Raw genomic sequence first — 18,257 nt, 5'->3', positions numbered from 1 at the left:
CTCGGGGCCCACGGACATACGTGTGCGTCATGGCGCCTCCGCGGGGATGACGAGCAAAGGATGTCCGGCGGAGAAATGACGGAAGGATGGAGTGAGAGAGCAGCGCCACGAGGAAGACAAGAGCAAGAGCCTCACGCGCACTGTGAGTACGTGCACACGCGCGCGCACACGCACATGCGCGCACGTCACCTGACGCCGGCTTTGCCCTTCATGCGTCTTTAACCCTTTTGTCACTGATGTGTGTGCGCGTGCGTGTTGCCAAGTTCCAGAGGTGTGACTCACTCACGTGGGACATTTTGTCAAAACACGCACGAGCACACGTCACGCTACATGCACACGCACACACATACCATATCATAGCTGTTGCGCATATGTCATTCCAGCTTTCTGCAGTAGGAAAAAAATACCCAAAGCTGATGATTGTGATACGATTCTCTGAAGGTCCATCTCCGAGTCAAGCCCCATGCAAAGCCTTTGCCTCGTTGCCGTTTCCGTTTTCATACTGACGGGCTCCATTTTGTCACTCACTTTGGTTGGTTAGCTTTGATCACGTAGCATGTTAACCTCACGGAAGAGAGGCGTGACTCTACATGACAATGTATGTTGTTTGTTCACCACCGACCGGTGACCGCTCCGTCGCTCGGTTTGATCGCCATCGGTCGATCTTCCGAAGGCCATCGTCTGAAGGCGATCGTCGGAGGCCCGATCGACGGCTCACGATCGATTGGTTGTCCGCCGTGCCCTGACTGACTGCTGACCGTTCTTTGATTTCCTGACATAACCGGCGACCGGTCCGGGGCGCACCCTGCTCTCTCGCCCAAAGTCGGCCGGGATCGGGCCGAGGCCGGAGACAAAGCCGACCGACGCTTTCACTGTTTTCTTTTGTGTGGATCACTTGAGTTGTTTTCTGATGTGAACCGTTTTTTGTTTTTCTTTGTCTTTGGTTTTTCGTTCTTTCCACCACCCTTCTTCTTCATTACCTCCCGTAATTACCGTCAGGCTGCGTCTCTCCATCTTTCCCTCCCTCCTCCACTCATGTTGTGTCGCAGCCCGACGAGCAACACGTTTGACTAGTTTTTCTGCCCTCAGCCGCCGTCCTTTGCGTCCTTTCCTTAGGTGCCGCTGTGACCTTTCCTACGATCTTCTTATGTTGCTCCCAGCCGCCGTCTTCCTCTTCTCTTCCAGCCGCAATCTCTTCCTTGGTCTGCTTCTCTTCGTGCATTTGTCTTCCTTGCTTCTCCTTAATCCTGTCTTCTTCCTCGAGCCATCATCCCTTCACTCCCCCCCCCCCCCCCCCCATCTTCATCTTCCTCCCGTTTGGCCTCATCTTCCTCACCCTTCCATGGATCTCCACGATGCTTTCTTTTTGCTCACCTCTCCCCCTCATCATCGGTTGCTGCCCGCTCGCCTGTGTTTTTTCAGCCCCCTCCCCTTCCCTTCATCTGCCCCCCCCCTTGCCCACTGCTTTTTTCCCGCTGTTATCGTTGCGCACGATCAGCCTTTGTGAATGGATGCCAGCGCGGAGTGAGATGAATGAGCCTAAACGTTCGCAGAGTGCAATCTGATGTAGGCGGGCAAAGGAAACGTCCCAGTGTAGCTTGAGGGAGCCCAAACAGGAAATGAAGGCGGTTGAGTGAGTGATGAAGAGGGATTGTTTTGCTCTTGCGTGTTTTTTTTGCAAATTACGGAGAGAACCTCCGTACATCGGTTGCTCTCCAAACCTATCCAAGACAAGTGCTAATCCACGATGTAGACCATCCTCACATTTAATGAATGATCCACGTTTCAAAGTTTGAAAAGACACTTTTGTGGCAAGCCGCCAGTCTCGAATTTCAGGCCACGCGAGCTCAGTTGAGGGCAGCTGATTTTCATTTTTTGCTTCTTAAGAACAAACAGAAAAAAATGCCTCCGGCGGTTTCCGAGGCTGTTGCCATGGCAACGCTTGTTGGCGGGACATGAGTGAGAGAAAGCGGCGAGTATATTTCCCAAATATTGAAAGCTGGCGTCCCTGTCCATCTCGCGCTGTTTTCAGGTTTTTCCCCGAGCGGGCCGCTGCCTCGTCCTCGCTAGCCAAACGACCTTGCGAGTCGACTTCGGATTGCACCGGCCCGGGCCTCGGATAATGACGCTAAATAATTCACAGCGGGGCCGCTAGGCGTCTAGGCTTGAAAATTGCCGGACTGATGACTGGTTTCAGTATTCAGTGACAGCGCGGTCCGTTTGTGATATTCTTCTCACGCATCTTTTTTCATTCTCTTAAGAAAAAGTTTCCTCCGGGACCTCCGCAAGGGCCAAGTTCTCGTCTCGGCAGGCAAATCTCGCTCGCGTCCGCCCTACCTTGCCTACTTTTGAACTCTTTACCATCATAATTCTTCGTCCTCTGTGTTGTTGGTATGGCTGCCATTCTTACCATCACACCGTACGAGATTCTTGCTACCGGTATTGTCGTTATCATCTTTAACGCGTTGGTGGTTGTTGCTATTTTCACGATTGCTTTCGGCGTTCTCTTTGCCCGTATCGTTCTCGCCCTGATTATTCCTTCTGTCGGTGGTGTGCAAATATTCAAAATTCAAGCATAATTCAAGAATTATAATACTTTCAAAGAGCGATTCATGATAAACAATTAACAGTTCAGAAAGGCCCAATATGAGAGGAACGATAAAGCCGGAACAGTAAGATAAAAAAGATGGAATATGGCAATCAAACGTGACTGATGCAAAGAACACGAGTCCTGAAATGAGTCGGGGTGGCTGTCGTCATGCTAGCGAGCGCTAATGGATGCCATGCTGATGAATGACAGCACGTTGCAATCGGCCCCCTCCGCACACGATTCTGCAGCGAACGACACTGCCTATTAATGGCCGCCGCCTCTCGCTCGCCGTTTACAGCCGCCCGCTATCGAGCGGACTTCTCCTCGCTCCTCGGCGATAACGAGCTGGTTCACAATTTGTGTGCGTGCTAGCGCCAGACCAAAAAAAGAATAACAACATGATGGAGGGGGAAGAGGAAGACATTTTAAGAAGTCAACTCGTATAAAGAAGAATAAGTCTTGTCAAAGGGCAAAAATGAGTTTGATGGAATGTAAATTCAAATGGCAAAGTGCCAACTCCTTGCTGATCGCTGTGCATATGCAATTGAGATCAAGTTCCTCTTTCCGCCAATTCGGCCAGTCGGACTTGGGCCGCGGGCAGGCAGGCAGGGAAGCCGTTTGAATCATGGAGAAAAGTCAGAGAGATTGAGGCAAGCTTTATTCTCTCCATCTTTTCTTTTCTCGCTGTGTGGATTTGATTTTGAGCCTTTGGAGCGAGCGAGAGAGGGAGCAGATTCTCATACGGATTTTCTTTCTGCAGTTCCCGAACCTTCCCTGCACCAAGGCGCATGTTTGCCAATTACAGTTGTGCTACATTTGGCCCCCCCACCTCCTGCAGGTTCTCGTCAGCTCTGTGGGTGAAAGCCGGTGAGCGGCCGTACCCCCCAACCCGAGAAGCGGCCCTCCGGTCCCCCATGGCGGCGCCGCGGCCGGCCTCTCGCCTCTCGCTGCTGCTGGCTGTCCTGGCCTGCACGGGGCCCGCGCGGCCCTCGCCCCCCCTGCTGCTGCGGCCCCGGGAGAGAGAGAGGGACTCGGGTAGCGTCAACATCGCCGTGGTGCACTCTGGATCCTCCCTGCTCCCGCAGGCGGCAGCGGGGGCCGGAGAGCCGCCGCCCGGACTCGGGAGCAGCCCGGCCGGCGGCCAAAGAGGCGTGAGTGACGCGGGTTCCCCGGCGGCGGCCGCGGCGGCATCCTCTTTCGCCGCCACTTCGTCGGTGTCGCTGCTTGTCGCCGAGATCGTGATGACACCGTCCGGGCAGGCCACCGTCATCTACCTGAAAGTCAACGAGAGCAGCCCGGGGAGCCTCCTGCTGCAGCTGTGCGAGCTGCTCGCCACCACGCCGCTGCAGGTACCAACGCCGCTATGGCGGGACAAGCCACATGGCGGGTGTCACCGTCGTCGTGACGAAAAGAGGCTCTGGTAGCCCCGCACGGACGTCCGTCGTCCTCATACGTCGTGATCCTCGCCGCAGAGCTTTTCACACGGCGTTTGTTATTAAATGACATCTCATTTGCACGTCGCCTTTGATCCTCATCTGCATATCAAGTTCTCTCGGGGGAGCGCTGAGCCGTCGGCGTCTATTTACACGGCTGGCTCTTTGCATGATTCTTAAATCCTTCACGAGGCAAATTCAAGTCATTTCATAAAAATGCCGTGACACCTTTTCAGAAAATAGCGGCTTAGCGCTATGCTAACAAACAATGCTAAAGGCCATATATGGGCCAAGAATCGGGCCAATCGTTTTGCACACCGTCTTCACCGACTGATATAAGCTCGTGTCTCTGTGGTATACTTTGTCAGGGTTTGGTCTTTGAGGAGGAGAGGCCGCCGCCCCCCAACCGCGCCCCGCTGGCCCCCATGCTGGAGTTCATCTCGGCTCAGACCGGTGTTCCCGTGCTGGCGGTGGGCGGAGGGGCGAGCCTGGGACGAGAGCCGCAGGTACCGAGCGCACCTCTCTTCATTTCCGTCCCCACTGCCAGACATTTCCATGTCAATCGAGCAGTGAGGAGGAAATGAAGTCAGGAGGTCGGCCTCGAGAAAAGCACAATGGAAGGTCGCCGTCATTTATATTTGCTGCTTTGGTGAGCATGTCAACCGTGGGCCCGGCAGGAGAGCGGCTCCATCTACCTGCAGTTCACGTGCTCGACGGCGCTGCAGCTGGAGGTGATCTTCGAGGTGCTGGAGGAGTACGACTGGACGTCATTCTCGGTGGTCACTACCCGCCACCACGGTTACGAGGACTTCCTGGACATGGTGGAGGCCATGACGGACGGCTCCTTCATCGGCTGGGAGCAAAAAAGCGTGGTGCTCCTCAACATCACAGACGACCCCGGCGGCGCCCGTGCCAAACGTGTGCTCAAGGACCACGAGGCGCAGGTGAGCGACGGCCAGGCTGTTTTGAGAGAATTGTGAATTGTGCAAGGACCTCAATTGTCCTTGTGTCCTTTGAATCCAAAATAACGACTTTCTTGGTTGGCACTTGTTTAGAAATACTTTTTTAAACTGAGATGAAAAATAAAAATAAAGGGCTCCAAGATGGATCCCTGAGGGACGCCGTCGAGTTGGGACCAACACCCGCTTGCGTTTCCGATACTTCTAGGCGCTATCTTCATTTTCTTTTACAGTAAAAGCTGTAAAATATAGCAGCATACCCATGTTGATGTGAGCCAAGTGCATCACAAAAAAAGTTTTACAGCCGATTGAATGAAACCAGAATGCCGGACGGTTCTTTGGCGTGTCAACTTGCTGTATTTGATTCAAATCTCTCCGGCGTCATTTCATTTTGTTGCAAGTGACCCCCGAATGCGTCACGATGCTTTCGAGCGTCGCTGTACTCTAAACGAGTCTCTTCTGTGTCATTTCACTTATTAGCAAGTGGCACCCCAATGCAGCACGGTGCTTTCAAGCGTCACTGAAAGAATTCTCTCATTTTCCAGCAAATGGAAGTTGAATGCATTGCGATGCATTCGTGTCTCGTGGTAATGAGGATAACCTGAAAATAGTGCGGTGCTCTCATTTGTTGAGTCCAGTCGTCATTTCAGTCCCCAGTGTTACCTGAATGCAGCGCGGTGCTTTCAGGTGTCTCCGTCTTTGAAATGGCTCTCTCATTTCCCAGCATGTGGAGTGATGCATTGTGATCCTTTCAAGTGTCACTACAAGTCAAACAAATCCCTCCAGTGTCATTTGGTTTTGCAGCAAGCCAAGGCGGCTCGGCGTGGCGCCTCTCAGTATTTGAAACAAAATCTGCCTTTGCGGCTGCCGTGTAACCTGAATGTGCCCAAACAATTTTAGATCTAGGATGACTTCATTTTCTCGCAATAAAGGCGCTTTCAAATGTCCCCCCCTCCCCCCCGTTTGTGTGGTGCAGGTGCGCCTGCTATACTGCTCCCTGGAGGAGGCGGAGCTTGTGTTCCGAGCGGCCTGGGCGTCAGGCCAGGCGGGCCCCAGTCACATGTGGTTCGCTGTGGGCCCGGCGCTATCCGGCTTGGGTCTGGAGGGGCTGCCCAAGGCCTTGTTCGCCATCCGGCCTCAGGGATGGAGAGATGAACCTCGCAGGTGCTTGCTTTGAAAACGACACGAGTGAGAAATACATTCCGTGAAGACAAACGGCGTCTATGCATCTGTCGGCCCCTGCAGGCGCATCGCCAAGGGCGTGTCGGTTCTGACCCACGGCGCCACGGCCCTACGGCGCGACCTGGGCGCCGCCGGCCGGGCTCTCTACACCGGGAACTGCCAGAGCGACGGCAACCGCACGCAGCGGGTGGCCGACAGAATCAGGTGAGGGAGGCAAATTTGTCTTTTTCGTGGTTTTCAATTCAAAAATAACCTAGAAATACGCCATCGTTTAGTGGGCGGTGTAATAGTAGCCTGAAGTGGTAGCCGCCCGCCGGAGTCGTTGGCCCGTGAGCCGCGTGCTGCTTCACCTAGTAACCTCACGGAGAAGCTGCTCTCGCACATTCTGTGACAAAACATCACACTTGTGTTTAATGACACGTCGGCGTGTCACCTAGCAACCGGCCACTCAGTCGCTTGTGTGTCGGGGGGGTGGCTCGCTTGTTTCTGTGACTTTTGAAGTTGTCATGGTGACGCAAAATCTTGGCTCAGAAGATGCTGGCGCACACAAATGAAGACTTTCATTTAGATGCTTGGAGACGTGCACATGCTGATGCAGAGAAACACACGTACTGTACACACGCACACAGAACACACACACACACAGCGGGGTATTAGAAATGTCTCGCGCCGGCTGGTAAGAATCGAGCTCCATTTTGCAGTTGAATCTTTAAAATGTTTCGACATAACAAGGAATATGAGCGAGGTGACAAACCACACACACACCAATTTCTCCCTCACCTCCCGCATCCGCTGGCCGGCGGGTTGCCACGGCAACCTTTCCCGCTGACCGCCGCTCGTGCTCATGCTGGATATGGAGTCGGTTTATTTACAAGTTCAATAAGAAGCGAATGTTCCCGTCACGCTTGCTGGTGCGTGCTTGTCACTAATTGGACGGAGGCGGGCGCGAGTCACATCTGTGCATGTCACGTGGAAGTGAAGGATCAAAGCAGCCGGGGGCGAATAGTGCTAACATTTATGCTAACAAGTGTGTGTTCATAATACCGCACGTTTGTTGGTGTGCACAATCCCGACAAAGATATTGTCCGTGGCGTATTTATGGAACGATGGAGGTGAACTTGGGTTGCAGGTACTTCACTAACATCTCCATCGGGGGGCGGGACTACTCCTTCAACGATGACGGCTACCTGTCCAATCCGCTGCTGGAAGTCATCTCGTACAACAACGGACGCGGCTGGGAGGAGGTCAGTGCCACTGCCGCTGCCATTTCGCGCCCCCTTAAAACGAGGGCGGGCTAACGCTCGGCTAAGGCGCGGCGTTGCGCGTGTTTGCGTGGTCAGGTGGGTTGGTGGGAGAATGGCCACCTGCATCTGCGCGACCACCCGTGGTCACGCTACGGCCCGTTCCTCAAGCCGCTGGACGATGCCCAGCATCTGCGAGTGGTCACTCTGGAGGAGAGACCCTTCGTCATCGTGGAGCCCGCCGACCCGGGGACTAGCTCCTGCATTCGTGACTCGGTGCCCTGCCGCATGCCACCCAACTCCAGGTAAGTTGGAGATAAACTACCTCCTGGCAGCACGCGACCTGGCTGGCCAATGGCAGATAAGTCTGTCTTCCATCAATTTGATTGGCCAAGAGGGGACGCATCTGCACTTTTCAATTCGCTCCTTTTGCTTTTATTTGCTGCCGTGGTCTTTTTCAAAGTTGCCTTCAAGGTCCTCGAGTCAGGCCTTGTGGTGTCGCTAGGCGACAGGACATACTTTCAGACGGGCGTCAAAGCCAACCTTGAGAACTTTGGACATATTGGAAAAGAAATTGAAACCTTGGCGTGCATTCCCGGTGGGCCATCTTTCCAAATGGGTTTTTGCTCGCAGCCTCCCGGCGGAAGGTTCCTCTCCCACAAAGCATTGCTGCAAAGGCTTCTGCATTGACGTCCTCAAGAGGCTGGCCACGATCGTTGGCTTCACCTACGACCTCTACCTGGTCACCAACGGGCGCCACGGCAAGAACATCGACGGCGAGTGGAACGGCATGGTGGGCGAGGTCAGTTGGCCAGTTGGCGGCATCTGACCGTACACGTTCTCCATCTGAAGCTCTGGGTTTCCGCAGGTGGTGTCCGACAGAGCCGACATGGCCATCGGTTCGCTCACCATCAACGAGGAGCGCTCGGAGGTCGTGGAGTTTTCCGTACCCTTCGTGGAGACGGGCATCAGCGTGATGGTTTCCCGTAGCAACGGCACCGTGTCGCCGTCCGCCTTTCTCGGTGAGTGAAGATCCTCTCCTTCGCTGGCACCATGATGTCATATCAAAAAAAGGTCACGGTACCAATCTGACAAAAAAAAAAATCAAATTTTACCTTCTGCTAGATAATGAACACCATAAATATTCTTAGTTGGTGTAAACATCACTGCTAATGAGTCATTTTACGAGGCTCGTTCATCCTAAAAATATAAATGAAATAAATAACACTGTATGAAATCAAGCGAGGTCAATATTTACAAGTCATCTCCCAGACGGCAAGCGTCTCCGATAACACCGATGTCGATCAAGTGTAACTACAGAGCTTTTTATGACTTCATCCCTGCTGAGCGTCACTGTCACGCACACACACACCCCCACACACACACTGGCTTACCGCTGCGTCTCCACAGTGGCATTTGATCCGATTCGAGCCGAGTACAATCCTTCCCCCGTTGGACAAATCTCTCCGACAACTTGAGGGATTTCTGCTCCGAGAAGTGCACACGCATTTCCTGAAGCGCCTTGTCGTTGTTTGTCGTTGCAGAGCCCTACAGTCCGGCCGTGTGGGTGATGATGTTTGTCATGTGTCTGTCGGTGGTGGCCGTCACAGTCTTCATCTTTGAGTTCTTCAGCCCGGTCGGTTACAACCGCAGTCTGCAGAGCGCCAAAAGTAAGATGTTTGATTTCTGGAGCTGTGTGCTCTTCAAAGTCTCAGGTGACCTCTGTTGTCTCAGAGTTGGGCGGCTCCAAGTTTACCATCGGCAAGTCGGTTTGGCTCCTGTGGGCGCTGGTCTTCAACAACTCTGTGCCGGTGGAGAACCCGCGAGGAACCACCAGCAAAATCATGGTCAGTATCCCCCCCCCCCCCATTGAGTTTGTTGATTGCGCTGATTTTCAACTGGCAAGTCAGCGGCGTTGATGAGGACCAGCGTGGGGGAAACCGGCTGGTCTCATTTGCTTGAGAGTATTTAAACAATCAGACGGAGCACTTGGCCAAAAGCAGGTCACAGCAGGCAACGTTTGATTGTTGCGCGTCAGACGAATATGACTTTGGTGGCGCTCAGCTGCAGCCTCGGCGCCAAAACCTGGACTGGCTGCCAGTCAATGAATTCCACATCCACTATTCAATGCGATCGTGAGATGGAGAACGATGGGCCAGGTCTCAGCCCTGCTTTGTGACATCACTCGGCCATGATGCAACTCTGTGTAACGCGGACGGTGTCACACCGCGATGTCGTCTGGCCCGGAGCCGAGCCGAGTCGGTCCGCTCCGGCCGGCTCTCGTCACAATGAGCGTGCTGTTGGCGCCGCTGCTCTTCTTGGCGTGGCTCTACATCAGCCTGATCGGTTACCTGCTGTGCATCCTCACCTTCTCCCTCGTCCGTGAGATCTTCTACTTATAGACGGGAGTCAGGATGCCGCCGAGCTCTGCCCACCCGTCGTCGGTCCAGATTTGAAATTCAGCCCTCCCGGCCGTCCCCGCAGGTCCTGGTGTGGGCCTTCTTCGCCGTCATCTTCTTGGCGTCCTACACCGCCAACCTGGCCGCCTTCATGATCCAGGAGGAGTACATCGACACTGTGTCGGGACTCTCCGACAAAAAGGTAAAGTCGAGCGTCATCGAAACGATCCGCCGATTCCAATGTTTTTTTTTGGTGCAGTTCCAGCAGCCCACCGAGCAGTACCCGCCCCTGCGCTTCGGCACGGTGCCCAATGGCAGCACGGAGGAGAACATCCGCTCCAACTATCCCAACATGCACCAATACATGATCCGCAACAACCAGAAAGGCGTGGAGGAAGCCATCGACAACCTGAAGACGGGGTGAGTCGCCGACACCGCCGCCGAATGCGTGAGACGTTTGTTCATCCACGTTTGTTTCTTTGTGTCGCTGCAGTAAACTGGATGCTTTCATCTACGACGCCGCTGTGCTCAACTACATGGCCAGGAAGGACGAAGGCTGCAAGGTGAGCGGCAAAGCAAACTGACCAAAAACCAGCCAACCATTCAAAGCCAGCTTGTAGCTCCATCATGTCCGTGTTCATACCTGGAAAGATAAAAATGCTTGAGCGCGCCACGCAGAGCTCTGATCTTGTGCCCATTGGTCTCGGCAAGGTGATGACCATCGGCTCTGGCAAAGTCTTCGCCACCACTGGCTACGGCATCGCTCTCCACAAGAACTCTCGATGGAAGAGACCGCTGGACCTGGCTCTCTTGCAGCTGGTGGGAGACGGTACGGGACAATGAACACAAGATTATTAACACCGAGGTCAATTAACGTTGAAACTGGGCGAGACGTCCTTTGACTGAGCTCACGTACTCCGTGCGTGTCTTGTAGACGAGATTGACATGTTGGAGCGTCTTTGGTTGTCGGGAATTTGCCACAACGACAAGATTGAGGTACGACGTTGCTATTTTTTAAATACATGTTGAAAATGTGGTCTTGCGGGGGGGTCAGTAGTGAAGTGTGTACTCGGCGGCGCAGGTGATGAGCAGCAAGCTGGACATCGACAACATGGCGGGCGTCTTCTACATGCTGCTGGTGGCCATGGGCCTCAGCCTGCTGGTCTTCGCCTGGGAGCATCTGGTCTACTGGAAGTTACGGCATTGCATCAAGCGCTCAGGCGGCATGGACTTCCTGCTGGCGCTCAGCAGGGTGAGACCTCACTTGCGCACACACCTCTCTATCTGCCTTCTTGCCGCAAACACGACTGCTACTTTCTTCTGCCACGGTCAACCATCTGTCTATTTTGGGTTGTGTGTGTCAAAGACCAAATTTGAAAGGAGCTAATTGGCGCTAAGCTCTCATCTCCGTGCCAATTCGTGCCAAAACCAGTCGCAGGATGTCCTGACCTCCTCTTGGTGTCTGTCCTCAAGCCAGATTTGCTTTTGAACATTCATCACGTCCATCTGCTTGCAAAGTAGCTTGAACTTTAAACGGATGTTCCCCTCGGACGCTCGCGGTGTCTTCATCGCTGCTGATTTATGAATCGCTTTGGTGCTCTGAGGCTTCAGGGGCTCTGGCTCATGTAAATACGTTTGTTCCTCATTAGTCGGAGCCCGTCGAGTGAGCGGCGTGCTGTGCTGCCTTTCGGTGAAGGTGACACGCAAGTCCTCCTCCAGCTAAGCGCGAGCGCCACTCCTCATTAGCCGCGGCATTTTGAGAATGATTAAAGCTGGGAGCAAAGACGAAAACTTTCTAGTCGAAGTTTGTCAAAAAGTATGAGCCCAGAAATGTCTGCTATGAGCCAATATTAGACCCAGACAGCAAATAAAAACATCATGTATTGCGTGCTTGCTTGTTTGAACGTCCCCACGGTGGAAGCCAATCGGGGATTCGTACTCAATTTCACAGCGCACTTAGCGAGATGGTCTTTCTCATCTGGCTTTTGTCTCCACTAGGGAATGTACAGCTGCTGTCAGTTTGAGGACGAGACGGGAAGTGGGAAGAGTTCTCTGCCGCAGTACCACGTGGTGCCCACCGTGGCCCAGCAGCACCTGGTGACCGCCACGGTCAACAACACTGCCGCCATCACCATGGTGCAGCCGCCACAGCAGCAGCAGCCGGCCACCAAGCACATCCCAAAGCAGCCGCAGGGTCAGACGTACGTTAGCGTTCTGCCAGGATCGCCGACCCCTGCCGGACACTCAGCCATGGCGCTGGGACCCTCGAACAGCCCCCTCTTTGAAGGCCCCATGCCCTGCTCCACCTTTCTGCCTCGCCATGACCGCAGACTAGCCGTGGTGGATCGCTGGAACCGACCCAAGCCCGAGAAGGTCCTGAGTGGCAGCAGCGGTGCCAGCCTGGGTATCGGCGGTATCGCAGGAGGCATCACTGAACTCCAGGCCCAGCAGCAGTACCAGCAGAACCTGGGACAACACTGGAAATTGCAAGGAGCGGGTGACAGTGGACTGGATGAGTACAAGCGCTACTACGGTCCCATAGATCCGGAGGGGCTCGGAGCTAACTCGGACCAGCAGGTCGGGGGCAGCCAGCAGACTCCCAAAGGTAATCCCAGAGGCCCCAAATCTGCCGGCATGTCCAGGCCACCTTCCAAAGGAGCCGGAGCCTTAATCGGCAAGCCGCCGCCTCCGCTGCCTTCCTCGCCACGGAGGCCCCCTTTCTGGCGGCGTGGAAGTCTTGCTCAGACGAGGAGGAAGAGCTCCGGGGGCCCCCTGTATGAGAACATCCTGCCTCTGGGGAGAAGAGGAGGCGGCAGGTACGGAGCAGGTGATCTCATGGGAAGGAGGGGGCGGCGTGCTCCTCCCCTACCTCTTCTGCCAGTCCCCCTTTCTTCCCCGACGCATACCCCAACCACTCCCTCGTCCCCACGCCGCTTCTACTCTACCTGCTCCAGCGCCTCCTCCTCGTCGTCCTCCTCCACGTCTTCCTCGTCCTCCTCGTCCTCATCCGCCTCGGTCTCTCGCTCGGATTCTCCTTCTTCTTGCTCCAGTGACAGCTCCTACAACTCCTCCTTGAGCTTTCGCTATCGTGCTGGAGACCGGGAATTCACAGTGGAGGAGGAGTACGACTCTGATCTGCTGACGGAAGAGTCCAGTCTCCTCCTGGGCTCGCGCCGGAAGATCCGTTGCCGTCGCATGTCGTCACGCTCGCTGCCGTGCAGTCCGCCGCCGCCCGTCCCGCCGCGTAAGCCGCGCCCGCAGAGGGACGATGGGCGAGAGCGCAGGAACAGCCAGCTGGCGCAGTTACAAGAGTGGTGGGCATCGTGGGGCGACAGAGAAAGGGGTCGTTCGGGGACAACCAACCCCAGAGGTGTCAGAGAAGACAAAAGGGAGCGAAAAGAGCGGGAACGTGAGAACAAGCGCAGGAAGAAGGGAAGAAAAAAGAAGCGCGAGGAAAGGGAGCGAGAAAGGGAGCGAAAGCGACGCAAAGCCAAAAAGAAGAAAAAGAAGGATGAAAAGCTAAGGAAGAGGGAGAGAAAGAAGTCAGACCAGGAGGGAAGAGATCCTGACAAGCGAGAGGAGGCCAAACCGGGAACGCCGGACTACCCTTCGTACCTTCACCTGAAGGGGGAGTCCTTTGGCAAAAAGAGCGAGAGCTCTGTCAGGGGCTATGGTTGGAACATTCCAGCTGAGGATGAGAGAAAGGCCAGAGAAGAAAAAGAGCGAGAGGATGGCAAGGAAAGCCGAGCGGCGGAGAGGCAGTACAGGCGCAGGAACAGCAAACACTATCAGTCCGCCAGCAATAAGCCGTCCACATCTGTCAAGTTCTGGGCAGGGAACCTCTCCTCCGACACCATCCCATCTGCCTTCCTGCCCCTCTTGCCCGTCGAATCCAAAAGGAGAAAGAGCAAAAGCTCCGACAGGGATGTGGTTGGAATCGAAGGAGAGAGAAAGCCCCTGCTGGGTCGGAACGGGAGAGGTGAGATTCCTCCTAAGGAAGGTTTATCCTTCCATGCGTGGGAGTCTGATCTGGAGGAAGACGAAGAGTCTGAACGAGAGCGACGGAAAGGCGAGTATGCCAAGAGGCAAGGCGGGACCATCTCGGATGAGGACGGAGACCGGGATAAGGGTGCGGGGATATATTCGGACGACGAGGGCTCTTCGGGCGAGTTTGGCAAGTTTGAGAGGTACTGGGACCATCACGATGACACGGCAGTGGGCGGGATTGGAGGAGGGGGCTGGTTTTTTAGCACCTACCCCTCCAGGGACAAAGCGGGGAGCGTCAACAGCAGGGACGATTTGTTCCTAGAACGAGGGGAGAGGTGGGGGGCCGGGGAAAGTGCTTGGGCTTGGGGCTCGCGCCGCCCGCCCTCTCCGCTCGCGCCGCCGCCGCCTCGACGCTACTGGTCGGTGGATAAGCTTCACATCCAGGATGAGAAGAAGACCAAGCGACGGTCCAAGGACAAAACGAGAGGACCGGCTGCTTGTTCTTCCTGCCTCTCCCCCGGACACCATCCGCACGTTCGTTCTTCCAAGTGGGCTGGCATCACCTCACGCAGCCAAGAAGAGCTTTACCATCACCGCCAGAGCTTCAGCAGCACCCCAAAGCCCAAACACGACTCGTCGTCGTCCTCCAAGCCGGATCGCTCGCAGAACCCCACCTCCAAATGTGGAAGCCAGCTCAGCCTGAGCATCCAGCAGCGGACACAAAGATCGGAGAGAGGGAGACTTCCTTCCCCGCCTTCCGCCCTCATGCCCAACTTGCCGAGCCCCCTCCCCGCCCTTCCGGCGCCTCCATCCTCTGCTCACCCCATCCATGCTCCTCCACTGACATCCTCCTCCTCCTCTGTGTCCTCACCCTCTGTGGTATCGTCCATCCCGGGCGCCACGCGGCCTTCCTCCGTAGCTTCGGCCAGTGCCAAATTGCAGTACCAGAGGCTGCGCTCGGTTCCTCCGCCCCAAAGGTTTCCTCAGTCCCCTCACGTCCCCCTCAAAGCCAAGGCCCTCTGCTCCCGGAGGGGCTCGGCCCATTTCTCAAGCGTGGAGAGTGAGGTCTGAGGCTATCTCCATTGCTGCCCACTCACTCTCCACTCCGAGTCCTTTTTCCTGAGGCTCTGCACAAAGCGACCACAACTTTGAACAAGTCGTTTCGAGGGAAAACGGGAGCCGACTTCCCACGTGATCGGTAGCGGGGCCATCGACCTTTGGAGACTTGCTGGCTACAGACAGCAAAGGGCTTTGGGTGTGTCGGAGCAGACGAGTAATTTTGAGGGCTCAGGAACTTTTGTGGTATGCCCACTGCTCCTGTAGCGCTCCTCACCACGCTTGTTTTTTTTCCCCTCTCTCGACAAAGACCCACTTTCCCTTTTCCCTTAAGAACTGTTTACATCCCCGCAGAACTGTGATGCCCAGCGGGGGCACCTCCCCCCCATACGATGAAAAAAAAAAAAGGAGGCTGACGTGTCCCGTTTTGAGTTTGTGTTGTCATTCTTCAAGAACTTTGTCGAGCTTTCCTTCTCCTCGCTGCGCTTCGTGTGTGTCTGCTTTTTTTTTTGTCTTTGTAGTCCTGACAACAGGGTAAGTCAACTGTGACTGACAGACTTCTGGCCTAATGCAAAGCTGAGTGCCAAACTCCACATCGATTTCTACCGACCCGCCTTTGCGACGCCGTCATACGCACACGAAAGGGCACACAGACGCTTATGCGCTCGGATCAATGTCTTTTTTTGTTTTTTTTTCTTTCCAGAGCAATACATTCAATTTTTCGTGTCGTCGTCGTCAATGTGGATCTATATACGTATATCTATATATTGAGAAATGTATTGAGTCGAATACGATGTAAGCACTGTGCCATACGACCCGTGGAACATTCCGCCGACTACCTAGCGCAAGAACGGCAGCAGATGGCCCGTCCGCTAACTCCAATTGACCGAATGTATCGTGGACAGTTCAACGCACTTGATAGTGGCATCAACCTCAATGAGGCGTTTTTTTTTCTTTTTTTCTTAAGAACAAGAAACACCCCATCCATACATGTAGCCCTTTAGCTAACCCTAAAATTCCCTTGGCCCTAAAGCAAATGAACGCTAGCTACCACTTGGGAAAGTTTCCAAACATCTTCCCATCTGAAGGTTAGCATCGCATCCAGCATGGCAACGAGTGTCTCTTTTGGAAACTGGTGCTACACATGTTGGACCCAGGCCATGGGTCGTTGCAGGGAAATGTGCAAGTGTAGCTAACTCTGTGTGTCTGTGTGTGTGTCTGTGTGTGTGATTTGGATTGGTTAACCGTCGTTCCGATGTCAAAAGAGACAGTGCCTATGTTGGATGCTATCTTTGGTGAAAAAGTGCAGCATAGCAGGGTGCGAGCAGCACAGCAGCGCCTCCGCCTGTTTTGCATTCCAAAAAAAAAACCTCACCTCGGAAATAAGTTTTTACTTTTTACTTGCCAATGAGCTGACACCAGCAGCCAAACTCCAGAAACAAATAAGAATTCATGCCGCTAGCTGCTAACCTGTCGCCGTTGACTTTTGGTGGACACGAGCGGAGTGCCAGCGTGGTCGTCCCATTTTCAGCTTGCCTAAAACTGCATCTGAGCCATTATTTACACCAACCAGAAGAGACTTTCGTTTTTTTGAAAAACATTTCAGAGTCGATCTGCCTTTTCGCTAACGAGCTAAATCTACTTCTATATACCTACTAACATGTCATCTATCCGTGTTTGTGCTAGTGGGTCGCGTCAACAATCTTGTTTTTCCCTCATCCGGTTTCTGAAATGGCCAAATCCAGACCTCCGCCAAGGCCTTAACAATCACATTGTATAACTTCAGAGAAAGCTGCGGTCGTGGTTGAGTGCTCAGCTCTTCCGCCTCGTAGGCTGGAATTTGGGCTCTGGCTTTGCTTTGTGGACTTTGTTGCTTCTCCCCTTGCTTGAGTGCGTTCCCTCTGGGTACGCCGGCTTCCAAAGAACTCTCAAATGTCTTTATTGTACCTGGGTGTGAATGCGACTGGTGATCGGGTCGGGGCGTACCCCAGCCTTTCGTCATCTCGGGGCACGTATGAGAAGATGCATTTGAGAAAAGGGATGAATGGCGTCCTCACATAGTTGACATCTCTTCCTTGGCGGAGGTATCTGGAGGAACCCAAATGGTAAAGTAAGTTCATTTGTGTTGGCTGGTCTTGTTTATCTTCTGTCCACGGTGTGTTCTGCTTATGTGACTTTCAAAAGATGAATCTGTGTGCAATATATGTTGCTCTAAATATCTAATATCTCTATTTAAGTCCTATCTGCTCTCAGTTTGACTGCGTCTTTTGTCCTCGTCCGGACGCCAGCCTCCCCGAGCCCCCCCCCGCCGGTCCCGCGCTCACAGAGACCGCCACCTAACTGTCATTGCTCGCTGGCCTCTTGCTCGCCAACATGGAGAGGCTCCGACTTAGTGAGGGTGTGGCGGCGGGGAGGGATGCGCCAGTGTCTTATGACCGTGTCACTGCGAGCGTTTGTCTACCTAGAGGGGCCTTCTTTCTCTTTGCTTCTTGGCCTACGCGTGACTTCACCGACACGCTGCTTTCTAAGCGCTCCCGTGTGTGTGTGTGCGTGTGTGCACTCGCGTGTGTACATGCTTGTGTGTTGATTTGTTATGTCCCGGACTTCGCCCTTGGGGACCTCGCGAGGATCTCTCTGACACCATGTAGCAAGCAGGCTTCTTTGCAAGATGATGATGACTGGGTGTGCAAAGTTCCAGTAAGAAGTATTTTTGGGGGGGGGAAACTATGAACATATTCACATTCATCTTGGATTTTTGCAACTCTCGCCTTGACAAAAGACAAACACTGTTTTCCGTCTTGACTTGACAAATATCTGCGGCGGGAGGGGGGGGGGGGGAATTGAGCCAGCCAGGGCAAGTTTCATTCCAAACGATTGTTACATTGTCTTTAGAAAAAGAAGCCTAAATGTATAGCACGGAGTCACAGACATACACAGACACACACATATACACACACATACACACAAACTCTCTCTCTCTCTCTCTCTCTCTCTCTCTCTCTCTCTCTCTCTCTCTCTCTCTCTCTCTCTCTCTCTCTCTCTCTCTCTCTCTCTCTCTCACTCTCTCACTCTCTCACACTCTCACACTCTTTCTAAGGTTTCTGCATGCCCTGGTATTAACTCTTTGAGCCTTCAGTTGGAAACCACCCTGCAGCCAAACACTGTACAAGTGCTAATGCAGGCAAGTTTTGCTCCATAGTTGTCATGCACACACGCACACATGCACGTGATGGTGATGGAGGAGGGCAAATGATTTTAATAAAGAACTACAAACTCAAGTATTGAATGTGTTTTTTCAAAAATCATTTCCACCCTATGGGAGATTGGAGGATTTATTTCCAACAGTCTCTCATGTGTGTTTTGGCTGCCTTTTTTTTAAGCGTTACGATACATGGTTTTATTTTGTTTAT

The 18,257-nt window shown here is 53.8% G+C and overlaps 1 protein-coding gene across 4 annotated transcripts; it reads left to right on the top strand.

Moving 5' to 3' along the window:
* LOC147041201 (uncharacterized) lies at positions 1–18,115 on the top strand. 4 transcript variants are annotated; one of them, XM_085940004.1, is made up of 19 exons: positions 1–142; positions 3,429–3,939; positions 4,392–4,529; positions 4,701–4,967; positions 5,959–6,146; positions 6,228–6,368; positions 7,294–7,408; positions 7,475–7,710; positions 8,039–8,207; positions 8,274–8,427; positions 8,950–9,075; positions 9,140–9,252; positions 9,890–10,006; positions 10,064–10,224; positions 10,298–10,367; positions 10,516–10,633; positions 10,739–10,800; positions 10,886–11,056; positions 11,803–18,115. In XM_085940004.1, the coding sequence occupies exons 2-19, from the start codon at positions 3,505–3,507 to the stop codon at positions 14,860–14,862; spliced, it is 5,841 nt and encodes a 1,946-aa protein (XP_085796130.1). In that variant the 5' UTR covers positions 1–142; positions 3,429–3,504; the 3' UTR covers positions 14,863–18,115. The 4 variants fall into 4 exon arrangements, with proteins under 4 accessions (XP_085796130.1, XP_085796131.1, XP_085796129.1 ...); XM_085940005.1 differs by having other exon boundaries at positions 52–146; positions 7,505–7,710; XM_085940003.1 differs by lacking the exon at positions 1–142 and having other exon boundaries at positions 325–3,939; positions 7,505–7,710.
* The last annotated feature ends 142 nt before the right edge of the window (positions 18,116–18,257 follow it).

This window comes from Syngnathus leptorhynchus, chromosome 20 (assembly GCF_054491065.1).
Source record: "Syngnathus leptorhynchus isolate UIUO chromosome 20, UIUO_Slep, whole genome shotgun sequence".
Classification (NCBI taxonomy): domain Eukaryota; kingdom Metazoa; phylum Chordata; class Actinopteri; order Syngnathiformes; family Syngnathidae; genus Syngnathus; species Syngnathus leptorhynchus.
This window is presented reverse-complemented; position numbering and strand designations above follow the sequence as displayed.

Excerpts from the sequence above, each read along its gene's own strand:
- LOC147041201 (XM_085940005.1), top strand. The coding sequence starts at position 61 with ATGTCCGGCGGAGAAATGACGGAAGGATGGAGTGAGAGAGCAGCGCCA. Across the intron at positions 4,968-5,958 it reads TCAAGGACCACGAGGCGCAG|GTGCGCCTGCTATACTGCTC; the intron begins GTGAGCGACGGC and ends TGTGTGGTGCAG. Across the intron at positions 8,428-8,949 it reads GTCGCCGTCCGCCTTTCTCG|AGCCCTACAGTCCGGCCGTG; the intron begins GTGAGTGAAGAT and ends TTGTCGTTGCAG.